The sequence below is a fragment of the Lissotriton vulgaris genome, chromosome 1_1, assembly GCF_964263255.1.
Source record: "Lissotriton vulgaris chromosome 1_1, aLisVul1.2, whole genome shotgun sequence".
In the NCBI taxonomy this organism is placed as follows: domain Eukaryota; kingdom Metazoa; phylum Chordata; class Amphibia; order Caudata; family Salamandridae; genus Lissotriton; species Lissotriton vulgaris.
Genome location: NC_141685.1, coordinates 985,744,082 through 985,769,278, shown reverse-complemented (window position 1 = coordinate 985,769,278; position 25,197 = coordinate 985,744,082). Strand labels below are relative to the sequence as shown.

At 45.7% G+C, this 25,197-nt stretch overlaps 1 protein-coding gene across 2 annotated transcripts in view; it reads left to right on the top strand.

The window, feature by feature from the left end:
- The window catches only part of MCOLN1 (mucolipin TRP cation channel 1), a 209,339-nt gene that overhangs the window by 46,393 nt on the left and 137,749 nt on the right, over nt 1-25,197 (top strand). For both annotated transcript variants that reach the window (XM_086960614.1, XM_086960622.1), the window contains exon 2: nt 20,545-20,759. In XM_086960614.1, the coding sequence (XP_086816740.1) occupies nt 20,545-20,759 (215 nt within the window). The remainder of the gene's footprint in view (nt 1-20,544; nt 20,760-25,197) is intronic.

Here is a 25,197-nt window from a genome sequence, read left to right as displayed (position 1 = left end):
AGCACTCATTGAGATGCAGAGTGCGAGGATCACGTGACCTGGTAGCACAAAGGAGGGGGAGGAATTGCGGCTGCAATTTCCACGACCCACATCCTGCGCCGCGGCGCCCCTGACTTCTAATCACGGCGCACCGGGGTGCCGCGGCGCACACTTTGGGAACCACGGGCCTAACAGATGTGCGCAGATGACGCTGCTTCTTGACTCTCAAGGTGGCCTTGGTGTAATAGCTTGGAGGCGAATGCACCTACAACAGAGATGCATTGATTTTCATTTGTTCGCGCACTAATGCACGTTTAACCCTCTTATGTCGATAGCAACAGTACCATTTGGTTGGGGAGCGGTCAGTACAAGTTAGCGTGTCGCTACTAAGCCACAGGAGGAGGTACGCAGTCGCTGCCTAATGGTTGTTTTTGTGCCATTAGCTGCAGGCAGGGTTTACCCCCAGATCCACAAGGACTTCCCGCAGTTCGCTTGAGCCTGGTACAATCTATAAATTAGAATATGGCACTTACTGTTGGCTGTTGTGATGCGCTGAAGAAGACTTCGGAAACCGGCACATACTCTGTCGCAGGTGCATTACGCCGCTGAGCTATGGGCGAGCGTGCAGTGTTTGCTGGAGGTGGCTGTGCTGTTTTTCAGTGCTTAATATCATATAGATCATGAACCAGGAGGCCAGTTAGAGGCTTGTGTGCACCTTCGTGTTCCACAGGGGAGGGGCGGGGGTAGGCCAGTCTTGAGTAATCAGTAGCGCTAGGCATGCTGGGACGAGTAGGCCGCCACTTGTGACACAAATGCAACTACAAGTCCCAGCATGCTTACAACTGCTAACTGAGATACAGGACCCTTGCTCCCTAACACCACTTAGTGGGCGCCTGGATGTCTAGGCTTCCTCGCGCTAGACCTTGCACTTGCCTTAGCAGTGCGAGTGATGGTGACTACCTTAAACGGAGGTGGCACACGGCGCCAACACCCAAAACAAGGTTTCCAAGACTGCGCACCACATAAGCCAAGTTACGGAGATGCCACGTGATATCAAAAGTGCCGACAGGAGTACATGTATCTACCTATTCTCAGGACTAAACAGCCCATCTCTTGTGTCACTTGTAAAGCCCTACAAATGTTAGAGGTGTCCGTGCAATATAATCTGTCTCCAAATATACTTGGCCTTCATATACAATTTATATGCCAATGCTGTTTACTTTACTATTCTCTCGTATTGCAATCTGTTTATTAGGCTTTGGCAGTTGTCTTAAACAGCCTGACCATGGCACATTGGCGCCATGCCGCGTTCATTCATTTCCTGCTTAGTGAGTCAGTATCCGTGTTAAAAGCTTTGCTTTCAGATATTGTAGGTCTGAATGTCCGATTTATTGGTGCTGGTGTTTACTTAGGGTGTCTGTTATTACATTTTGTTATTTGGGCTTTTGCACTCGTGTACCAGGCCAGCTCAACACTTTCTTAATTGTGCGCTTGCCAATCTTCTCAACTGGGGTCACTCCTGAATCGCTGCCAAAGCCAAGCGCATTGCTGGATTGCGCTTACCTGCACTAGCACTTCGAGGCTCGCCGCACCCGCTCCGCGGGTGCCGCTTCGTTGTGGGACCTGTGCTGACTCTGCCTGTTTCCTGTGGGGGCACGCCTGGTGGGACCAAGGGAACCAGCAACGCTACAGGGCTGCGAGCGTGCAGGGACTACCTGACCCAGGTGTCCCTGCGAGACCGAGCCCACCTTCCGGTCCGCTCTCCCTGTAGCTCCGCCCCCCGCCCATCGGAAGGCTGTAAAATCAGCTGGTCAAGGCCTGGACCCTTGGGTCACTCCTGAATCGCTGCCAAAGCCAAGCGCATTGCTGGATTGCGCTTACCTGCACTAGCACTTCGAGGCTCACCGCACCCGCTCCGCGGGTGCCGCTTCGTTGTGGGACCTGTGCTGACTCTGCCTGTTTCCTGTGGGGGCACGCCTGGTGGGACCAAGGGAACCAGCAACGCTACAGGGCTGCGAGCGTGCAGGGACTACCTGACCCAGGTGTCCCTGCGAGACCGAGCCCACCTTCCGGTCCGCTCTCCCTGTAGCTCCGCCCCCCGCCCATCGGAAGGCTGTAAAATCAGCTGGTCAAGGCCTGGACCCTTGGGTCACTCCTGAATCGCTGCCAAAGCCAAGCGCATTGCTGGATTGCGCTTACCTGCACTAGCACTTCGAGGCTCACCGCACCCGCTCCGCGGGTGCCGCTTCGTTGTGGGACCTGTGCTGACTCTGCCTGTTTCCTGTGGGGGCACGCCTGGTGGGACCAAGGGAACCAGCAACGCTACAGGGCTGCGAGCGTGCAGGGACTACCTGACCCAGGTGTCCCTGCGAGACCGAGCCCACCTTCCAGTCCGCTCTCCCTGTAGCTCCGCCCCCTGCCCTTTCCAACTGCTATAAACAGTGTTTGGTCTCCCGCAGCGCGGGACGCAGCCCGGGGCAAAGACCGGGCAAAGACCGGGCAAAGACCGGGCTAAGAGCGGGCCGTTTGAGGCCGTTCGAGGACTGAGTGGACTGGACTGGCCCACCCTCTTTCGCCATTTCCCTCTACTGAGCCTAAATAGGTAAACCGTTATATCATCCTATTCCCTCTGTTAGATTTGGCGGTCGCCTCCGTGTAGCTAAAGTTATGTGCACTAGGTTAACTCGGAGTAAGGCTGTCAAGGGTGGCCCACCAGTCAATGGCCCCATGGATGATTTTATTACCCGTACCAATCTAGCTATAGACCAAGAAATTTCTAAACTTCAGACTAGGGTCTCCCTGGAACTGGCAGCTGCTAGAAGATTGTCCCAGGTCATTGCAATTTCTAAAAAATCCTCCCTATGCCACATAGCCACTGCGGTGACCCCGGAGCGTCCCGCCATTCCCCATTGTGTAGTCACGCAGGTTGATGTTCACCAGACCCCGATTTTCCCCCCCCCCCCTTTCCCCGCCCTTAGAGCCACTATCTAAGACAGACGAAGCGAACCTACCAGCTGTTTCTCCCAAGCAGGTTGCTACTTCTAACCCCCCCACCCCGGTATTTCCCAACTCACCTAGTTGTAATATTATTAATGGCAAACAACCTAAAAGAAAACGTAATTCCCGCTCTGCCTACTCTCGCAAGAAGGCAAAAATTGCGGTAGCACAACATCTGAAATTGACTAGTGTTCCGGTACCCAACGTAAAAGGAGAGTGTACCCCTAGTGAACAGCCACTAAGGGAGGGAGGGGGAGAGGGGACAGCCACTGCTTCCTCCACTATCACTCTAGAGGATGAGGGCTTACATGTAGAGGGTTTGGAAAAAAATGAAGGGGAATTCATAGGTTTAGTTTGGGAAACTCTTAAGAAACTTCTTTCTCCCCTCGACCTCAGACTCTCACGCATTGAAAACAACTTGCTTGAGATGGAAAAGAGCATTATTGCTCTGGCCACCCTCGGCCTGAGAAGTCTTGATAAACAGGGTCCCCCTGTAGCTGACCCATCACCATTAGCCCCTACATACAAGCCCCGCAACCTCTCGTCCCCCCCCCCCCCCCCGTACCAGCCTCTGTACGGCCGGTTCCCAAACCGCGGACCGTGGGTGTGGATCAAACTTCCGCTGCCCCTAAACCTAAGGCTCCCAAGCGCGCTATTCCTCAGCCATCAGTAAATCCCAACGCCGGCGTCTCTCTTAGACCCCCTCTCAGTGAAGTGGCGTACCAACCAACTCAGGGCCATCCTGTTAAGAACAACTTAAGAGGGGGCTACATTGATCTTCCTCCAGAAGCCAATGACTATGTGGTTGTGTTGACAGGCGTCCCCCAGATTGGAAATGGTCAACACGAGAATCACTGGTCTCTGAAGAACAAGATAATGCATTGGCTTAATGTGAATAGACCAATTCCAAATGGCCGGAGAAGCAGAGTTTTGATGGTACGTAGAATTCCCTGGGTGGGTCCCACAAGGAAAACCAGTCCAGGGGACTGTATAGTGGTGACCTTTGAGGACCCACACACGGCACATCACATCTGTTCTTGGCCCATCAGCGAAGAGTCTTTTGTCATACCTAGGCCACTGTCCTTCTTTTATCCAGCACGCCCCAAACACATCCAGGTGGATGACTGGTCACTGGTACATCATCACACATGGAAGAGTCACCCTAATAACCAAAAGGATTTCCCTCTACATTGGAATGGCCTTCCAACCTCTAATAGGTTTGGCGGCCTGGAGGAGGTAGATTGACTCCCTAGGCAACTTGCCCATCAATTAATGGAAAAAGCACCTTCACCCCTGGCATTAGGGCTTGTAGAATCTCCCCCCTTGTTGATTGAACCTTTAGTTCCTAGCCCCCTAGGTCTAGTAGGAATACCACATACTTTGCTTATAGATGGGGGTTTGATCGCTTCATGCACTTTTTCTCAAGACTTAGTCGAACGGCTGAATTCACCTTGTATGATTCCCCTGTCACCATTTCAGAATGTCCCAATAGATAGGAAGCTGTCCGGTGTAGCAATGGCTCCTAACTACCAGCAGATTGAGTCACCACTAAGGTTATCTAGAGCGGGTGCAGGGGTGGCAGGCCCTGCGACCAATTCGGCTATACCTGTATATTCTCCAAGGCAGATTTCCCCGGGTGAACCTTTGCTAAAGATTCTAAGCTGGAATGTGGCAGGGCTTGCCCGCAACTTTGAAATCCCTGAATGGAACGCTTTCTTGGACCCCTATAACATCTGCCTTCTACAGGAAACCTGGTGCCTAGAACCCAGGCACAAAGTAGGCTTTACAACCTACTTTGTCCCAGCTTCCCAACAACATGGATGCAAAGGTCGCCCGTCTGGCGGCCTTCTTATATGGGTCAGTATTGCACTAGGTTTAAGTGTAAGCCAAAGGTCCACTCAATCTCCTGACCTCCAGAGGATAACTATACACTGCCAAGGGGGAAGGAAGTTAGAAGTCTTTAATCTTTATTTGAGGGGGGCCAGGGGTGGGGCATCATGCCTACCATCAACAGGATTAAGCAGCGATTTAGCTGCCTGCAATATCGATTCTTATGTTCTCCTTGCAGGCGATTTCAACTGCTGTTTTGAGCCATTGGCAAGGGAGGACATTTTGGACACCTTGGAAGAGGATACAAGGAGAGGTATCCCTATCCTGTCCCTAGATCCGATCCCGAAATGGACGCAAAGTGCGATAGACATCAATGCACTTTGCATGGAACACGACCTGAGACCAACAAATGGACGATCCAAATCGGATTCTTTGGGTGCGCATACCTATAACAGGACAGGACACACCTCCAGAATTGACTACATCATGTTGAATTATAATCTTTGGTCATTCCATCAAGACATGGAGGTCATAGCGTCTTGTGATAGTGACCATAATCCTCTTTCCTTAACCCTCACTCCCCCTTGGCAGGTTGGGAACCTAGACAAGTTTGTCCACAAGTGGAAATCCACCCATGAAATTGTTCCTTCAAACTGTGGCAGGCGCCTAAAGTGGGCAAAAGCAGCAGCGGATGAAGTAAGGATGGCGCAAGCAGGGACCATCATGTCAGTGGTGGGGCCACGGCTCGATGCCTTATGTCTCACCAGTCAAGATGTTTTACCGATATTTACAGAAACCGTTGTGGCATTAAGCGAACTGTTCACCATTCCCCAATCCAGTGCGAGGGTTGTACCGAAAGGTGTTTCTAAGGCAAGAGATAAGTGGTATTCCTCCAAATGTCGGGCTGCTAAGGGGGAACTTATCTCCGCAGTGAAGAACAAGGACCCAGTCAATATTAGAACTGCTAGGAAACTTTACAAAAAAACTGTGGCTGAGGCTAAGGAGGCTCATGAATACAATTTTTGGTGGGAGCTAGTGGAGGCAAGTACTAGGAAAGATTCCAAGGGGTTTTGGGATTTGCTGAGAGCCAGGGTCAAGCCTCCTGATCAACAGTTAACCTGTAATATCCCTGGTGACGTCTGGTTTGCCCACTTCTCCAAGCTATATTCTGCTCCACTGGGGGCACTTCATTCAAGTTTGGGTCTCTTGCCCAGCCCCCCAGTTGACATTCCAATTAATGACTGCCCCTTCACCAGTGAGGAAGTTGAAAGGGCAATCAGGTGTATCGTAACCAATAAGGCTGCAGGCCCCGATGGGATTCCAGGTGACTTGCTGAAGAAATATCCATTATTGTGGATCAGATTAATTGCCTCACTCTTAAATGAGGCCTTGCTGGGAGGTTATCTCCCTGACTCATGGAGGGGTGCTGAGGTCGTCCCTATTTTTAAGAAAGGTTGCAGGGACGACCCAGCCAACTATCGCCCTATCAGTCTGCTGGACTCAACACAAAAGGTTGCGGGCAAAGTGGTACTAGGTAGGATCTTGCAGTGGGCTGAAGAAAACCAGATCCTGTCAGATTTCCAAGCAGGTTTTAGAACAGGGACAGGCACCATCGAGCAGACATTTCACCTTTTAATGATATATTGGAAAGTGGTGGTGCTGGGTGGGGGCAGTTTGTATCTAGTCTTCATAGACTTGCGAACTGCCTTCGACCTGGTCCCACGAGCCCAATTGTGGAATGTCCTCGATGAGTTAGGTATACCCCCTTACTTGTTGGCTTTGCTTATAAAATTCCATGAAAGCAACTTTGCTCAGATTAGATGGGGTGTTCAGGGGGAAAAAACATCTTGCATCCCTGTAAATAGGGGCGTCCGCCAGGGCTGTGTGCTTGCCCCCACTCTGTTTTCCCTTTACGTTAACGGAGTGGTGGAGCATCTTCTCCAACATCCATCAGATGCACCTTCCCTGGCCGGAAGGAAAGTTCCGACCCTCCTATTTGCGTATGACACCCTCCTAATCTCAAAATCACCAGCAGGCATCCAAAAGTTGCTTTCTAGTTTCAAGGCCTTTTGTGATACTAAGGGCCTGTCTATAAATATAGGCAAGACCAAATTCCTCTTAACCCCCCCAAGAAATCTGTTGCCCCTCCTGCTCTAGACTCTGTTCCACTCGAAAGAGTCAAAGAATTTGACTACCTGGGCATCCGACTCTGCGACACCATGAATTGGAAGGCACACCACCAAAAGGTGTTTCTGACCCATAAGAGGGTCGCAGGTGCCCTGCTCAAAGAACAACGTGCCTCATCTATAAAACCTATTGGGGCACTATTAGACATTTACAGGGCAAGGGTGGTGAGTGCAGCATTGTATGGCGCGGAACTGTGGGGCATTCAGAGAGTTGACACCTTATCGCACCTCGAAAATAACTTCCATAAAGATCTTATGAGGTTACCCCACAGTATCCCTACAATCCCCCTCTTGCTAGATGCAGGCACACGCCCAATATGCGAGCAAGCAAGGCTACGTCCCCTTTTATTATGGGCCAGGATATGGAACGTCCCTGAACTGTGTAGCTACGCAGATGCCTTAAGTGAACTCTTATCCCTTTCGGGCTGTCATAAGGTAACCTGGCTCAGGGAGGTTAAGCAGCTTCTCTATGAGTTGGGGTTAGGAGACGCTCGGGTCAATAGATCAGCACCATCAAAACAATTGCTGAAGAAGGCTTATTGGTCTTGGGTGGACAACGAGAGAATGTGCAATCCTAAGCATTGTAAATCTGTTGCTGAGTTTCTGTTAGTTAAGGAGCTCCCATATAGGGAACCCTATCTGGACCTAATTCATAACTCAGGCGACAGATCATTGTACTTCAAATTTAGGGTGGGAGTACTCCCCTTAGGGTTGTTAACTTCCACCTGGAAACCACCATTACAAACTGTACCATATTGTCCCTTCTGTGACTCAAGGGTTGAGTCCGTTGCTCACCTGTTGTTTGAGTGCTATGCTTATGCGGTGCCTAGGTCAAGATGGCTGAAGCCTTTATTTAGGAGCTTGGGCACTAGATCACATTTGGAAGCCTTACGCATATTGCGTACAGATGCCCGACCCTTTTTTGCCTGTATTATGGCAAAATTTCTGGGCTGGGCTTGGCGAATAAGAACTGCAAAGAAACTGTTGATCCAGTAATGTGTTTTCTGCCTGCACTGGCTTTTACAGTTTGCCCAATAATACATTCTTTTAATCCCATTGTAATTCTGTAGGATTTTTACATTGTGCATTGTTAAATTGTTTTATATTGTTGTAATGTATTGCTTTTATGATATGTTTTTATATCGAAATAAAGCTTTCAATCAATCAATCTTCTCAACTGACCTCAAAGTGTCTATTTTTTCTCTTTGAATGTGTAGTCTGTTTACCAAGTTGTAGAGAAGCTGCAAAAGTATTTTTTTATTTTAAACGTCTTTAGGCTTCGCCTGGCCGTAGCACTGGGCAGCAGTGCTCGCGCAGGCGAAATCTTTTGATCCGACAGTATGGGGCTTTGTCCCGCCTCTCTTCCATTGGCTAGCTCCATAAATGGAGGCTAGCCATTGGAAGAGATTGGTTGTCAATCACTCTTTCCCCGTCACGACGTGATTCGGGGGCGTTTCCGGGTCTTTTCTAAGTCCCGCCCTCTCCTCTTCCCATTGGCTGGAATTTTACCTTCCAGCCAATGGGAAGGGGAGAGCACGAAAAACACACCCCCCGAATCCCAAAATGACCTTGCGTTTGTATTCCTTTCCATGCACTTCGTTGCTTGGGTTTAGTTGTGAGAAAGTGTCACTATATTAGTGTAACACTTTTGGCAGTTGAATGTCACTTATCAGCACTGTTCCCAATAACGTGCGCGGCTGGGCGGCCGCGCAACTCTGTGGCATGACGCGCGCAGTGCTATGTGTGGAGCGCGCACACACACACAGCACATCAATAAACAACATTCGCGCCGCTGCTTTTAAAAAGCGAGCGGCGCAAAAAACGGGTGTTTCTTTAATGTAGAGCCTGGCTGCGGTGCCTACTGTGTGCTTTTGTTTAAAATATTCATATTAACTGCAGCGCCGTCACGAGCTGCAATTAGCATGAATACTTTAAACAAAAGCACACAATGTGCCCATCACCCTGCAACTGCGCTCTATTGTGAAAAGAAATGCAGCAACTCTACAAACACGACGTGAAAAGCAAACGTCGTGTTTGTAGAGTTCCGCATTTCTTTTCTTAACAGAGCTGGGCTGCGGGGTGATTGTGTGACTTTGTTAAAGTTGTCAGGTTACTTACAGCTCCAGACGGGCGCTGTGATTAACCTGACATCTTTAACAAAACCCCACAATCACCCCGCAGCCCAGCTCTGTTAAGAAAAGAAATGCAGCAACTCTACAAACACAGCTTGAAAAGCACACGCCGTGTTTGCAGACTTGCTGAATTTCTCTACTTAATAGAGCGCTGCTGTGGGGTGATTTACACCTTTCTGTGCTTGGCATAGTGTACCTCCCTACATCTTTTGTTTTGTACATGGACACAATACAATACAATAAAATGTGCCTCTTATCGCGTGTGTTCCATATGTTTTATTTACATTTTTGGTATAGTGGCACAAACGCCCAGCATGCTGCTCCGAGCACCATGCCATAACACTGTGTTATTCTTCTGTTTTATTTTCCAGATGAAAGGAGCCCTTTTACAAAGCATTGTATATTTCCTCTTCACTCTTTATGTGGCACCTCCTTGATGAAACGTACAGCTCTGTGAGGCCCATGCATTTTTTGTAGATGCATCTTTTTTTCCAAGTTTAAGGACCCAGCTTATAAATATTCCTTTCAAAGCAGGGGAACCAGTGTCTCTTACATGCCCCTCTTAAGCCAGCCTACAAGCAGCTCGTTGGCCTGCCATTGATTGCTTAAAAGTTGGGGGCTGGTTTAGAATTGGAGTGTGAGTGGAGCTGCTGCCATTGGTAACCAGAGATGACAGACAGCAGAGATCTGTATTTTTGCCCAATCACACAGAAAAAGAAGCTGTAATAAAAATGGTACTTGTTTTTCACCACCAACATGGGGTTGCAGCAGAATAGCCCACCATCAGAGACACCAATCTTCAAACATGCATGTGCCATGGACTTCAAAGTAAGAGGAATCATCGAGTATAGGCTGCTACACTTAAACATTTATGGCACAGCACTTTCTCACACTGTCAGCATGTATAGTGAACTTTATTCACACTGAGCCAGTGAGAAATTCACTAATAATTTTGCACACCTGTTTCTAGTGCCCCCTGTAGATTGCCCTCGTCTGCTCTCAGTGATAAAATTGAGCTATCAGAAACCTACTAGGACAGAGTAGTTCTCTTTTTAACCAAAGTTGCACCCATACGTGGGCTGTCTTCACTGGATGCCTCTTTGATTGGCTATTTGAACTGTTTGCAGTGATTTATTTGAGTTAAACGTACAAATGTAGCATTGCATTGACTAGAAAGCTAATTATTAAGAAGCTCTGCAGTAAGCATTTAGTAAGGGAAAGAACTGCAAGATAAATACCAGGCATACAAAAAGATGTATGCTTTAGACCAAATTTTGCATATAAATGTGTCTTTCTGCAGTATTTCATCTAGCTAACAGGAGTCACTATTTTTATTTAACATTGATGGAAGATCATGAATTGTATGACATGTAATTGGTTACTTGACTCAAGAGAATAAACTAAGTAAATGATTCTTAATCTAAAGGTTTGCCAGCAATAAGGTGATTACAGTAAAAGCTCATTTACAATCCTTACCCTGGACAGTGGTTACTCTAATGACACAATACCATTTTATCAGTACGCAGAATCTCTTCATCGACGGCGTTCAAATTGGAAGCCAAAAGATTCCTAATGAACAAATTCTTACCCTTAGGGATAGGCTCACGTGCCGGTTGACATTGTTCCTACTACCATTGTACTTCCATCTGATACGGCTTTTCTTTACTGCATACTGAGACCCCCCTCGTTGCCCGATTACACCTGTTTATTGTATTACCCTCCTGGGTGCAATTGTACTGTAATCTGCGACCCTTACTGTTTTGTTCTCTCTCTCTCTCTCTCTCTCTCTCTCTCTCTCTCTCTCTCTCCCTCTCTCTCCTACTTGATAAGGTTATTGCATTTGTGTCCTTCCTCCCATCATATTGTAATGCGCTCTGATATCCCGCGGGATCTTGTTTGCGCTATATAAAACTTTTTAAATAAATAAATACCTACAATTCAGGACTATTGGCTTTGTCAATGGTTGTTAGTTGCATAAGATAAATAAGCAGCAACCATGGCTTGTGTGTAATATTGAAAAGGCTTCAACTTAAAGCCCTGGTGTCTTGAGAAACTTACATCTCAAAGAGTGTGTTTTTTATGCATGATGCTCTGGGACCTGAGCATTCCACGGGACCAGGTGATGTACCAGTGCAGTGATGGTGCAGGCTTTCACAGATCTCTTGTCAGCGTTGTAATGTATGTCTAAGTTTGTATTTTTTCAAGGATTTGAAAGTTGGATAGCAGTTCAGTGATCACTTTTCTCACCTATAAAAGCCTCTAAGCGCACTGCCAACTCCTAGTCATCCCGTTTCACTTCATCTGAAAGTTTTCTTGTTAATTGCAGCTCCAGACGGGCGCAATGAATAACCCGAAAACTTTAACAAAGGCACACAATCACCCTGCAGCTGTGCTTTATTAAAAAAAGAAATGCAGCAATTCTACAAACATGGTGTGCAAAGCACAGGCCGTGTTTGTAGACTTGCTGTATTTCTCTTCTTAATAGAGGTGGGGTGCGGGGTGATTGTGTGACTTTTTAAACTTTTCTGTGCTTGGCATAGTGTGCCCCCCCAACTTGTATTTTCCTGTCATTGCATCCAGATATATGATACAACAAGTAACATCATACCTACAACAAGTCGGACTATTGGCTTTTTCAGTGGTTGTTAGTTGTATGGGATAAATAAGCAGCAACTACGGCTTTCATATAATATTGAAAAAGCTTCCACTTAAAGCCCTGGTGGCATCACAACAATGTTGCTGCTCCTGAATTTTAAAAAGAGAAGGGAAGCAAGTGTTAGTGAACAGAATACTCCTGACAGATGTATCAGTCATTTACACACTTGCAGCTGCCATCTGCTCAGACCTGCATCTTAGCAAGATTAAAAATCTTGGGAAGGCCTAACCAAACTTCCACCCTTCTTAGTTTGTTCAGGTGAGCATGATACATAGAGCAAGCATTTAGAAATGACAAGCTGGCGAAAAAGGCTCTTTATAGAACACCCCAACATCGATATGCAGAGACACTACTTCTGAAGCATTGCCATACCACACTTGCTGTCTTCTAAGACATATCTTTTGTCCTTTACTCTTCCACTCCCCAGCTGCTCTCGCCGTCTCCTTCTCTTCTTTTTCTTCCTCATATCAGTCCCGCTCCACGTTTACCCACTTTCCCCTTCTCCCCATCCCATTCTTGTCTCCATTTCCCTCTCACTGCCTGTTCTTTGCTTTCTCTCTTACCGGTTTTCCATTCTCTGTACTCCCTCCCAGTTCTCCAAAGCCTCTGGCTGCCTTTCTTTCCGTCCCTCTCTTACCAATTTCTCCATTACCCCTTCCCCATTTCTCGTCTTTGTGCCCTGACTTTTTTTCTACTTTGTTCCTCTCTCTCCCTTTCTCTGCCACTAAATCCTATTTCTCACTAGTCTCCTCTCCTTTTCCTTCAGGCTATGTTACAATTTTGAAAACACATCCAACTATCCCTGAATATTACATGGAAGCACAGTTAGAATTTGGACCAGGGTGCCTCTGCAGTGTTGGTGACCTGACCAAAAAGGACATGAAAAAGCTGAAATTGGATCATAAATCCAAAGCTGTTCAAATCAGGGGCCCCGGAAATAAGTTTGGCCCTGGCACTCAAAATCCTTAAGATGTCTCTGTGCATTTGTTAAAGTTTTCATGTTAATCGCAGCACCCATCATGAGCTGCAATTAACACGAAAACCTTAACAAATGCACACAATCACCCAGCAGCCCAACCCTATTAAGAAAGGAAATGCTGCAACATAGCTGCCAAAGTTTCAAATTGAAATGTGGGATGTTTTCATAATTTCACAGTAATTATTAGTGCTATTTGAGCAGGGCTGGCTTTAGTGCTGGTGGCGCCTGCTGTGACAATGTTTGTTGGCGCCCCAATGTCACCACAGCCACGGATACTCTCATTACCAACCTTTAACAGTGACCCTCAAGTCTCCAAAACCCCTCTCTCTTTCATATTTATTTTGTTTAATAGCACCACTCCTACGAGTGTAAAGCGTTAAGCACTTTACATTGCATACACATTACACAGAGACACTGAATCATAGTGTGTAAATCAATGTATAGGAAATGTTACATTAGACAGAAGTCACTTCTTAGCAGTGCTGGGCTGCTAGGGTTTTAAGCAAACGTTTGTAGTAATATTTGGCGCTGCACACACGTGCGGTGTAGTTCCTGGCTCACATTGCCACGGCTGAAGCGCACGGAGACCCTACACTGCCGCACACAGAGGAAACTACTTAGAGGGAACATTGCTTATCAGTACAATTAAACAGCGTCAATGTCACACCTAAGAACTCTGAAAACTACGAAACGAGAATGTTTTTAGCATATTGTAGTTCTGACTTAATTTTACTAAACAAATGCGCTTTAAAAAAGTAAATTTCAAATCAAAAACGTATCTAAAATACAACCACCCTCATTTCTTTAGTTTTTAAGAATTCACAGGTAAATTACAAAGGACTGCGTCGCACACGTGAGCCTTGTTTTATTTGAGCTAAAAAGTTATCCTTCTGCAGGAGTCGTCTTTCCATTGCCAAATGCACAATTCGAAGTGCGGAATTAGTAGTTCTCTGGTTTTAGCGGCTGCTATGTCCGCTTTCTATGCCTACTGTAAACATCCCTCGATTGCGTGTCACTTTTCTTCCTTTTCTCGCGAGAGGTCCTCAGAGCTATGTGAATTATCTGGGCGGAAGTTCTTTCTCTTTCCGGTGGTGGATCTCAGGCGAGCTGCGAGATGAAGGTGAGCAGCCGGCCCTGGCAGCCAAGACTCTTACGGAATCGGGAAATGTGGTGGTCAGCGGGTTTAGTTGGTCTTGGTGGTGATAACCGAGAGCCTTCGGGGACCTAAAGCGCTACGCTGAGTAGGATGGAGGCGGATGGCGTGAGGGAGCAAGAAAAGCCGGGCTCCCTCTCCAAGATGGCGGCCTCCTGCAGTCCGAGGCACGGGCTACAGACATCCCTTGGCAGGAGCAGACGGTTCAACAGGAAGCCTCAGTATGGGACAGTAGAGCTAGGGGAACTACAGATTGTGCGCTTAATGCAGCAAGGTGCTTTGGTATCCTGTACTGTACACATTTACCTGTAGGCAACGCTTGTCGTAGACCCAATCTGCCACGGAGGTAACGGTGTGTAATCCTGCTTTTTAAGCAGACGTTCTGCTCTTAGAACAGGTACGTGTCTAGGTTATAATCTCTGCTTGTGACTTGACACTAGTTTTTTCAGAACTGCTTTGTTGTATCGGTGAAGAATGGTAGCATTAGGGCGAGTGCCAAATTATAGTGTAGATACCTCTTCGTTTTCCCTGGAGCTGTCAAGTCCATGTTTTCTTTTTTTGGTGTTCCGCCAAAGTATTGCTCTTTTAAACACCCAAAGGCAAGCGATTCTCTCGTCTACGAAAGCAATTGGGCGTGTTATATACGGACGCTGTTGGTCTCGGCTGGACATGTGGACATCTGTCAGATGTACACACCAGGGCACGTTTGTTTGCCACAGCTTTATTATTGTAAGCAGTAGACGACGAGGGCCCGCCATCTTAGCTGCCATGCTATTTAAGCACGTGGCAGTTGAATGCCGCGTGTTTTTAAGTTTCGGAACCGAATGCATTCTCAATTTGTTTTTCTGTGACAGTTGTGAGGCCAATGCTCCTCGTAGGATTGTGGTGAAACTGCATGGAATTGGGGTTGGCGTGAACTACGAGTAAGTGAGTTACCTTGGTGAGTTTTTATTAATGATGTGTCTTTTGTGTGCATTAGCTTAACATCTCCTTTCCGGCCACTGGCTGCCAGAAGCTCATCTAAGTTGACGATGAGCGCAAACTCCGAAGCGCATGGCCACCGTAGTTCCTGCTGATCCCTTGTTTTGCGAGGTGTGGAGGGCGGGGTTCCAGTGCCTCGAACAAAGAGACAGGAGGCGCGCAAAGGGGGTGTTGCAAACTCCAGCATCTGTTCCTAGGCCTGGCAGCCCCAAGCCGGGAGAAGGTGGCAGTGACGTTAGCGTACTTCTTATGTTTGCTTTATTTCCGTGGAATTTTTTTCAAGTACCTATATTTTTGCAAAGAAATGAAGCAAAGGGAAACTTTTCACTCCCATCTCTTTTGTACATGGTAATTTATCCCTTTTTAATTTATTTTTAATTTTTTTAGAAGCCTTAGTTTAAGAAGTGTTTGTTAAAGAGTAACACCACTCACCTTTTTATCGAATTGTCTAAAACTATTTAAATATTTATTAAGCATTGTAGATCGTAACATTGGGATTCATGTTTAAATCTTCTCTTTTTGGAAGTCAACAATGATGTCATGTGGCAACCCAATGACCCAGCTCTGATGTAGAATAATGTATGACGTTGATGGTGGCTAGGGAGTGAATGGCCAATCCTAATACAAATGGTGGCGCCAGCACCTCACCCTGGAAGCCACATCTCCAAACGTTTAGGGTACATTGGTGTTAGGAAGATGGTGGGCACAGACATTGAACAAGTCTTAGATGAAAAACGCAAAGTGAAGCTCTGCATATTACATATATTAATGCTTTATAAGGGCAAAGTGTAGTTTTAGTGTAAAATTGGCGTTTTCTGTTTGGAAGAGGTAATTGAAGTAAATCATATGTTTATTTAGATTGATGTCCTCTTTGAAGGAATGGTAGAAGCCATTTTATTTGCCATGTAATTCCTTGGGTCTATTTTAATTTCTTTACAGGATGTAGTGGGCGAACTGTTGAGTAGGTGCCACCTAGTGGAAGCTGCACTACTCCAGGAGCATGCGCAATGTCACTATAAATAAGCTAATGGCACTGGCCATCACATGTTGCACCACTTTTAACATTTTGACATTTAATTTTTTTGTGTGAATTCGGCCTAATTTATATTTTTACATATGTTGAGTTGTGGTGGTTTTGAGTGTGTGTGTGTGTGTGTGGCTCTGGGTGTGTGTGTGTGTGTGGCTCTGGGTGTGGGTGTGTGTGTGTGTGTGGCTCTGGGTGTGTGTGTGTGTGTGGCTCTGGGTGTGGGTGTGTGTGTGTGTGGCTCTGGGTGTGGGTGTGGGTGTGGGTGTGTGTGTGTGGCTGTGGGTGTGTGTGTGTGTGTGTGTGTGTCTGTGTGTGTGGCTCTGGGTGTGGGTGTGTGTGTGGCTCTGGGTGTGGGTGTGTGTGTGGCTCTGGGTGTGGGTGTGTGTGTGGCTCTGGGTGTGGGTGTGTGTGTGGCTCTGGGTGTGGATGTGTGTGTGTGTGGCTCTGGGTGTGTGTGTGTGTGTGTGTGTGTGGCTCTGGGTGTGTGTGTGTGGCTCTGGGTGTGGATGTGTGTGGATGTGGCTCTGGGTGTGTGTGTGGCTCTGGGTGTGTGTGTGTGTGTGTGGCTCTGGGGGTGTGTGTGGCTCTGGGTGTGTGTGTGTGTGTGGCCATGAGTGTGTGTGTGTGTGTGTGGCTCTGGGTGTGTGTGGCTCTTGGTGTGGCTCTGGGTGTGTGTGTGTGTGGCTCTGGGTGTGTGTGTGTGTGTGGCTCTGGGTGTGTGTGTGTGTGTGTGGGTGTGGCTCTGGGTGTGTGTGTGGGTGTGGCTCTGGGTGTATGTGTGTGGCTCTGGGTGTGTGGCTCTGGGTGTGTGTGTGTGGCTCTGGGTGTGTGTGTGTGTGTGTGTGTGGCTCTGGGTGTGTGTGTGTGTGTGTGGCTCTGGGTGTGTGGGTGTGTGTGGCTCTGGGTGTGTGTGTGTGGCTCTGTGTGTGGCTCTGGGTGGGTGTGTGTGGCTCTGTGTGTGTGTGCGGCTCTGGGTGTGTGTGAGGCTCTGGGTGGGTGTGTGTGGTAGTAATTGCTGTCTGCTGAGCTCGTCCGTAGGGTACAATAGGTCTCACATTTGCGCAAGATTAAGCTATTGGCAATGTAAATGACAATGCCATTAATTTACTGTTTTCAAAACCAACACATAAATACAAATGTTGTCATTTACAATGCAAATAGCTCTAACTTTTCCAAAGGCGAAACCGTTGCATTGTAAATTCTTGTTTATTGATTGTTTCCAAATAAAACCAAACGTACAATACATCAAATGAGGGGCATACGAAATAGACATAAAAAAATAAACATCGGGAATAAAGCAATAATTACATGGCCAGTAGAAGTCACTAGTAAACATAATGATATGGCGTGCATCGCAGATTAAACACATGTAGTATCAGTGTATCGCTCCATAGGCGACTATATCCGTTATCGCTATCATGACCGGTATCTTGTGAACATCAGGGAGGACTTTAACACAAAGTGCGGACTTTAGGGGTATGCCGCATCTAGTGACACAAGAGCACATGCATAGGAAAGGCGAACACTAATATAAGTAGATCGTGTAGAGGGGTAGTTACTACAAATGGTGAGATTCAAGGCGGTTTGTGTGAGCTAAAGTAGAGGTCAAGAGTGTCCCACATATGTGTGGCAGGAGATTTCCACTGTGAGTTCTGGAGGGTTACGTTATCAGCCCCTCTTAGGTTGGTGACCCAGTTTAGCCAGCACTTAATGGAAGCTTTGCGTGTGTCTTTCCAATTGCTAAGAATAATCTTGACCGCTGCTATTGCTAATCTTCTCAACTGACATCAAAGTCTATTTTTTCTCTCTGAATGTGTAGTCCTTTTACCAAGTCGTAAAGAATCTGCAAAAGTAGTTTTAACAGAAAAGTGTGGGTTAGAGTCCTAGCTGTGCTAGGCAACCTTCAAAGGTAACACAATTGGTGACTTATGTTTAGCCTCAGAGTGTCTTCTATTTAGGCCATTAATCTCCAGAAACCATCAAGCTCAGGATTGGTCTTTTCCTGTATTTGTGGACAAAGGTTTTTGCTGGGCACCCAGAGGGCTGTGGCCTTACCTTTAGCTTCTCTGAAAACACTATTTAAATTTCACTTTGATCTGATGTCTTGGTTTTGCACTGGACTCAAATCAGACCTTTTGACTTTGCCGGCATTCTGTTTTATAAGGTTTTGCCTAGGCAGTGTGTGCGCTGTCTCTTCGAGACCTGCTTTGTTCATGATTTGGGCATAAAGCTCCACCCACTTTCTGCCAATTTTTTGGTCAAGCATTCAAGACCTCTTGTATATACTTTAGTATATACTTATATGTGTATGTACTTTGTGGGCTCTGTAGATCAGCCCTAGGACTTGTCTGCTTCTGCTTAGGGTCTGTTTTTCTGTTCAAGAGCCTCTATTTAACTGTCTTGATAGAAAACATCCATTAGAGGTCAGCTGTCTGCTGAGGGACTTTATTTTTTTTTTAAATTTTCTGGCAACGGCGTCTGTTTAACTTTCTTGATAGAAAACGACCAGCAGAGGTCAGTAAAATACCAGAATAACTTTAGAATTCTCTAGATTCCAGTCCATAGAAATGGTCTTCCACGAACACCCGTAATCAATATTTTTTTCAAATCTTGTATTTTCAGTGACATGACCACCTAAGGCCCTGATTTTATATTAAAAAGAGAGCTTTGAACTAAACTATTTCCAGCTGAAAGGCAATATTTCTCTCCATATGTTCCAATTTCGGGCATGTCATGCAGTTGTGCTTGCTTTCCCTCCATGTTAAAGAACAGTAGATGTTTCAGTACCCAGGCTAACGTGCTGCATAGCTAAATACATATAAGGTCCCAAAGGTGAGACCAATTGCATTGCAAATGCTTGTTTAAATTGGCTTCAGTCCCTATCCTTTTGTAAATGGTGTTTTTTCATTGGTCATTAGGCTTAGTATTCCCTCCTTAGTACTGCCTTGTCTCTTGTAACCTTCCATGAGGACACCCCCTGTTACGTGTGTTGTTACTCCCTAGGTTTTAATTACAGCCTCAGAGCACTATTTTCTTAAAGGGCTTCAGACAGGACATACTTGGTCCTAAGTAAGGCTGGCAGTGGTTACTTTACTCACTAGCACATCTCACATTTATATGAGACCTATAAATTTCCCATCCTCAGCTCCACACAGAGACTGATAGGGGTAGCCCCCGAGCTTAGAAGGTAGTACACATGGCTATGTTTCTATGAGGCAGTTACGCAAGGAGGCAAGTAGGCGGGAGGTGAGCCACATGCTTCTCCTAGTACTACTCACCCTGTCGTTCGAGCATTAGAGCCATTTAAGTGTTGGGATTAGGGGTTGGGAGGAAAAAGGAAAGCAGATGCAGGATAATTTTGCCAAGCAAATGTCATGGTCTCCTTTTGTGAGTTCTAGTTTGGCACTCTGTAGTTATTGCCGCCCGGCCCCCGGGATGTGGGCTAAAAGGCTGTGTGAAGTTTACTTTACGAATGGTGCGGACCATACCTGAGAGCTGTGGCACTCGGAACAAATGTTTATATGTCATTTATTTGTCTGCAATAAAAACACATTAAAAAAAAATCAGCTCCACACAGAATACAACCTAATCCGGAATTAATACAATAATTCTTTTGTCACATTTCTAAGCTACTAATTTTATATATGGACATAGCTATTTGAATGTACTTGTGGTACTGTCTTGCATGCAATGCATTATGGGTATGGCGGATTTACCATATCTTTTGCAGGGTGCAGTACCTTATGTGGCCAAAAGAAGTCCCACATTTAACCACATATGGTACTTCACCCTGCAACATGTCTAGGTAACAAGCATTGGCATTTATAATGCTAATAACTCCAACTCCCAACAAATGCGAGACCGATTCCAATGCAATAAAGTCACACATTGTTTAAGTTGGAGCTGTTTGCATTGAAAATATCAATGTTTTTTACTTTTGTTTTCGATACCATTGGCAATAGTGCTACACAAATATAATAATGCCACTGCAAATAAAAAAAACAAAAGTAAAAAACATTGTTATTTTCAACACTAACATCTCTAACTTTAACAAATGCAAGACCTACTGCATTGCAAATGCTTGACTTACCTTTGCGTCGGTCTGTTTCTGTGCTCGTCCTTGTTAACCCCTTCCATGCTGATGACGGAACGGTTCCGTCATCAGCGTCGGTTGAGCTGTGCTGATGACGGAACCGTTCCGTCATGACTCCGCCCGCGCAAGGCGGTGTCAGCACAGGCGGGGAATACGCCCCGCACGCAAGGGGTTAATGAAAGGCCCAGCCTCCCACTAATGAGTGAAATAAGGCACTGTCCATCACTGGCTCACCCGTGTGTGAAACTGAGCCGATCAGATCTATCAAGCAAGCTATAAGAAAGGTGCTTTAAGGTTGAACGAATGCTTTATATTCTCATTTTCTTGTTCCCTCTTTCTCACCCCCCTCACACCCACAATAACGTCTGCCCTGTCTCTCTTCTATCCAACTCCCATACTAGGGATCTCAACAGAGAACACTTCCTCTGTGTGGCGAAAACAGATTCTTACCTTCGCTTTTGATGGTCAAGTGCATTGTTTAAATTTCCAAATGTCATTCACTGCACCTGTTCATTTATTCTTTTTTAACAGAGCGAGACCGTCTCCTAACTGGGGTGAATAACTATGGCTGTTACATGGGAGAGAAACAAGGTCTGACCCCCCCTCATATGCACCCTGATGAGGAGGTCCTCCGGCGGCGCCTCAAGTATTTCTTTATGAGCCCCTGTGATAAGTTTCGCGCAAAAGGAAGGAAACCTTACAAGTTGGTGTTACAAGTGATCAAGATTCTCATCGTCACCATTCAGGTACTGGTCCAAAGGCATAATTGTAAAATGGGACACAACTAGTATGGTCTGTGCTGTAATAAATAGAACCGTGTTAGCAGCCAGTTTGTGAACATTTCTACCTTCCAGTATCTCTGTGAACAAAATAAGACTTGATGTGCTGCTGTTGTCATTCATGTATTATAATTACATTTATATAGTGCTTACTGCCCCTGACGAGGCGTCAAAGTGCCTTTTCGGCGAGTAGCGTGCTACTTCGGAACCCAAAAACGATTAGTGGTGAATTAGTGTAGTGAAATATGAAATTAATTTGAGTGGTGGATATATTGGTCTGTTATTTGGGTTGCGAAGGATAGTGGAGGGATAGAAGAGGAAAAGGTTTGCATTTATTTAGCGCTTGCTACCCCTGATGAGGTGTTGAAGCCCTTTTCGGTGAGTAGCTCGCTACTTCGGAACCAGAAAAGGATTAGTGGTGAGTTAGTATTGGGAAATATGAAAATTTATTTGAGCAGTAGGCATGTTATTCTGTTATTAGGATTGAAAAGGATAGTGGAGGGATGGAAGAGGGAAGGGTTTTCATTTATATAGCGCTTGCTACCCTGATGAGGTGTTGTAGCATTTTTGGTGAGTAGCAGGCTACTCTGGAACCCAAAAAGGATTAGTGGTTAGTTATTGTAGGGAAATTAATTTGATTTGAGTGGCAGACATGTTAGTCTATTGTTTGAGGTATAGGGTGTGAACATCGTAGTGCACTAGAAAGAGTAGTAGAATGAGGTTTGAGATGAGCTAGAGAGTTGAGGTAGAGCATATATTGAGTGATAATGGGTGAGAAATAGGATGGTGCACTGGAAAGAGTAGTGGAATGAGGTTTGAGATTAATCCAAGTGGAGGTAGAGGATATATTGCGAGAGCTACAGGGTGAGATATAGGGTAGTGCATTGGATATGCTGAATTAAAAGCAAAGTAATAAATATAACAATGCATAAGTACATGGAAGTAAGATCATATGTACATGGAAGGAATATATGTATAAGAAAGGTAATATATGTACATTAAAGTTGCATTTAATAAACTGACTTTCAAGCGTTGCTGTAGTTTAAAAAAATTGTAGTTCAATTGTGAAGCAATTGTAGATAAATAGTTGTGAAAAAAGATTTACTTAATTATGCAGTCACTTATATACATGTTAAACTTGGAATAATGTAACTAAGTAATATGTACATTTGTTAAGTAGAACTAATGAACATTTATATCTTTAAAACATTATTATTATTAATATACACGAATTATCAAAGCAATACACCTATGTAGGTGCACATTTATAGTCCACATAAATGCTTCTATACAGAGGGATATGCTATAAATTTATGTTTGAGTATGGTGTTTACGTAAGGAAGAGCCAACTCTTGAGTAGTCTTCTGAAGATAAGGTAGTTATCCGTGGATCTTATGTTTGGGGAAAATAGTTCCTTAGTTTGGCTGTCTGAACAGAGATGGATGTGCCACCCATGTTTTTTTCTTGCACTGTGGGATTTTGAGGCGAGATGCCACTCTAGAGCGGAGGTTCCTTTGTTGAATGTATTTTGTGATTTTATTTCTGATGAAGAGTAGTCCTGTTCCACGTGTTGCTTTGCAGCTTGAACATGGATCTTCTGTCAACTGGTAACCAATGTAGGGCTTTCAAGGCAGGGGAGATGTGGATTTGCGGTTTAATATGTAAGAGTAGTCCGGCAGCAGAGTTCTGAATCCGCTGTAGTCTTTTCATAGTTGTTAAAGGTGATCTGTGGTAGAGGTTATTGGCATTTTGATCTGGACAGTTGAAGGAATGCTGGGTGGTAGGAATTTTGTGTATTCCTGCTGATTCTCAAAGTTTACTTCCCAGAAATGCAAAGAAATTGTTCAAATGTTGGCAAAATGTGAGGTTTGAAGGGTAATGTGGGTAAGAAAATGTTATGGGATCCATGCAAGGCATTCCACCCTGGACTCCTCCGGATGTCTAGTTTCCAGAAATGTCTGGGTTTTGTGGATTTCCCCAGGTGGCAGCTGACCAGGGCCCAAAAAGTACAGCCATTCAGCATACATGGAGGACAATAATGGACTTAGCACAACTCTGCTACCCATATGTATAGCACCCTACCATTCCTTAAAACCACCCACCCTTTCTTCAATCATCACTACCAACCTAAGTCCTCTGATCAGGGACGATGCAATGAATGCGGCAACCAACCTCAAAGCATACCAACTGATGCCAACTGCCTTTCTGGCATCTTCTCTGAAGGGATTTGGCAAGGCATTGGCATCTGACATCATTGAACTAATCACCTTTCAGCGTAGCGTGCAGTGCCTGACAAAGTAACATATTACCATAACTTCTGAAGATGCCCGAAGCTGGAATAGGTAATCCCCTGTAATTAGTAAAACAACTCATGTTTAACAACTTGAGGGTCAATCTGTTGTCTGATGCATCAGCCAAGCATGCACTTGTGGGGGTACTCTGTGCCCTGGTGAGATTGCACACACCCTATTTGTATTTGGCTTATAACACTGTTCTCCTACACCAGCTGCTTCAGATTTCAGTGGGAGCTTGAGGTCCTCACTGGACTGGACTGTCATTATTTCTAAGCAACAGCAAGTAGATTGTAAATGGTCTAAGGTAGTTATCCAGGGCAATTTGGGGTAATTTGGGAGATATCTCCCATGGGACCACTGCATAATTTACCTGTGTCATGGGGCTGAGCCTTGCATTTACACTGTGTTAAGTTGACATGAGCTTATTAGAAGTTTAAACGCCATTTTTAGGTCGAGCGACCTATCTCAATGCGCATGGGCATTGAGCGGGAGCTCGATATATAGGCGCTTAAACAGAGCTTACCGAGATCAGGCGATTCCCAGGCGATTTCTTCCAGTGCATGTGAAAGCGCGTGCACAATGCCACCAGCCGCTTGCCTCGCATTACCACATCAAAGGCGGCCGCGTCTCAGGCCCCTGCTGCTTCACACCCTCATGCCGCTCTCCCCGCTCCGCCCCCTCCCCTGCCCTCCGTGTCGCATTTCTCCTCGTACTTTCACTCTCGTGTTTCTCCTTGTTTTTTTTACTTTTCTTGTTTTCTGTGCTGCTTTGTCTTTAGCCTGGTGATGTTGTGGCTGCGGGTTTGCCGAGAGCCTCCAGACGCTGCAAACTTGTCAGCCAGAGAGGCTGCTGTACCGAAAGAGATGCGTGCGAGTGCTCAATGTGACAATCCTGGAAGCGTGCTGTTCTCTCAGTTCAGCGAAGCAATTCTAGTCCCCAGGCATAATGTTTGCCAATCCTTTCCTGGTCTGTCCAGAGCATCTTCTGCCTCTTCCTTGCTCGTTTGCAAAGCCTGGCTGCTAGCCGGCACTGTCGCACATCCCCTAACCTCGTGCTGATTCTGTCCCGGTTAGTCATGGATGCGTGAAAACATCCCCTCTTTGAAAGAAAAAATATATCTCTTTTGACATTTGACTAAGACTGTTCCATATACTGCCTTTGTTATATTCAAGTAGTTGTCCTTTTTTCACGTGTCACGTTATTATGTCGCACAAAAGATCACGATTTTGTTTTTTCGCACTCAAAATATAGTTTTGGAGTGTTATGATTTTAGATATTCGACAATTAAATAACCTCACAAGAGTGATGTGAAATTACTGTTTTTCTCTTGGGCATTGACGTGCCCTATATTTTTGTTCGCATTTGTATATTTTTTATACACCGTCTTTTAACTCGTACATCTTTGGTGCTACCAGTCTAATTGAAGAAATGTTCAGCGCTAATCTCGTGTTGTTGTGTGCCACATCAAAGTGGCAAATACATCAAATTAACACTGAAATCAATATATTATACTGGTATTTGTATCGCAAATGCTCTCTAAAGCGAGTAAGGGAAGGAGTTAGTCCCATACTCCTGGAAAGCGTGAAGCTCTCGAGCACAGAGTGGTATTTGAGTGCGAACCTGTCAGTAGCTCAGGGCAGTGCCTGTCGTGAAGGGGGCCATTAGCAAGGGATTACTCCTGCGGACCAGTGGCACAGCCGAGTGTAGCATCAGTTGTGTGTCTGCTTCTTACATGCAAGGTGTCTAAGGCCTGGGGCTTTGCATGATGAGCATAGGTGTGTAAATGTCCCAGTTCCAGCCTTTTTCATATCCGTAATCCAGTCCTATGTTGATCTGTTCGGGACTTTACCTTGTGGGTATATAGGAGTGCATTTTTTTTCGTATCCTACACTTTTTCTTACTATACAATCAAAAAAAAATTCAGTTTCAAGTAATTGTTTTTGTATGGCTGACTGAAAGATACTTCTACCGCACACTCCTCACCTTGTGAATACCCCCAGGTGCCAGACTGGCTCCTGAGAATTTTCATGTTTTACGAGAGTGTGGCGGTGTGAGCCTCTACATCAACTTTGTCCTGCTGCTGAAGTGACATTGGAGATGCATATAAGCAC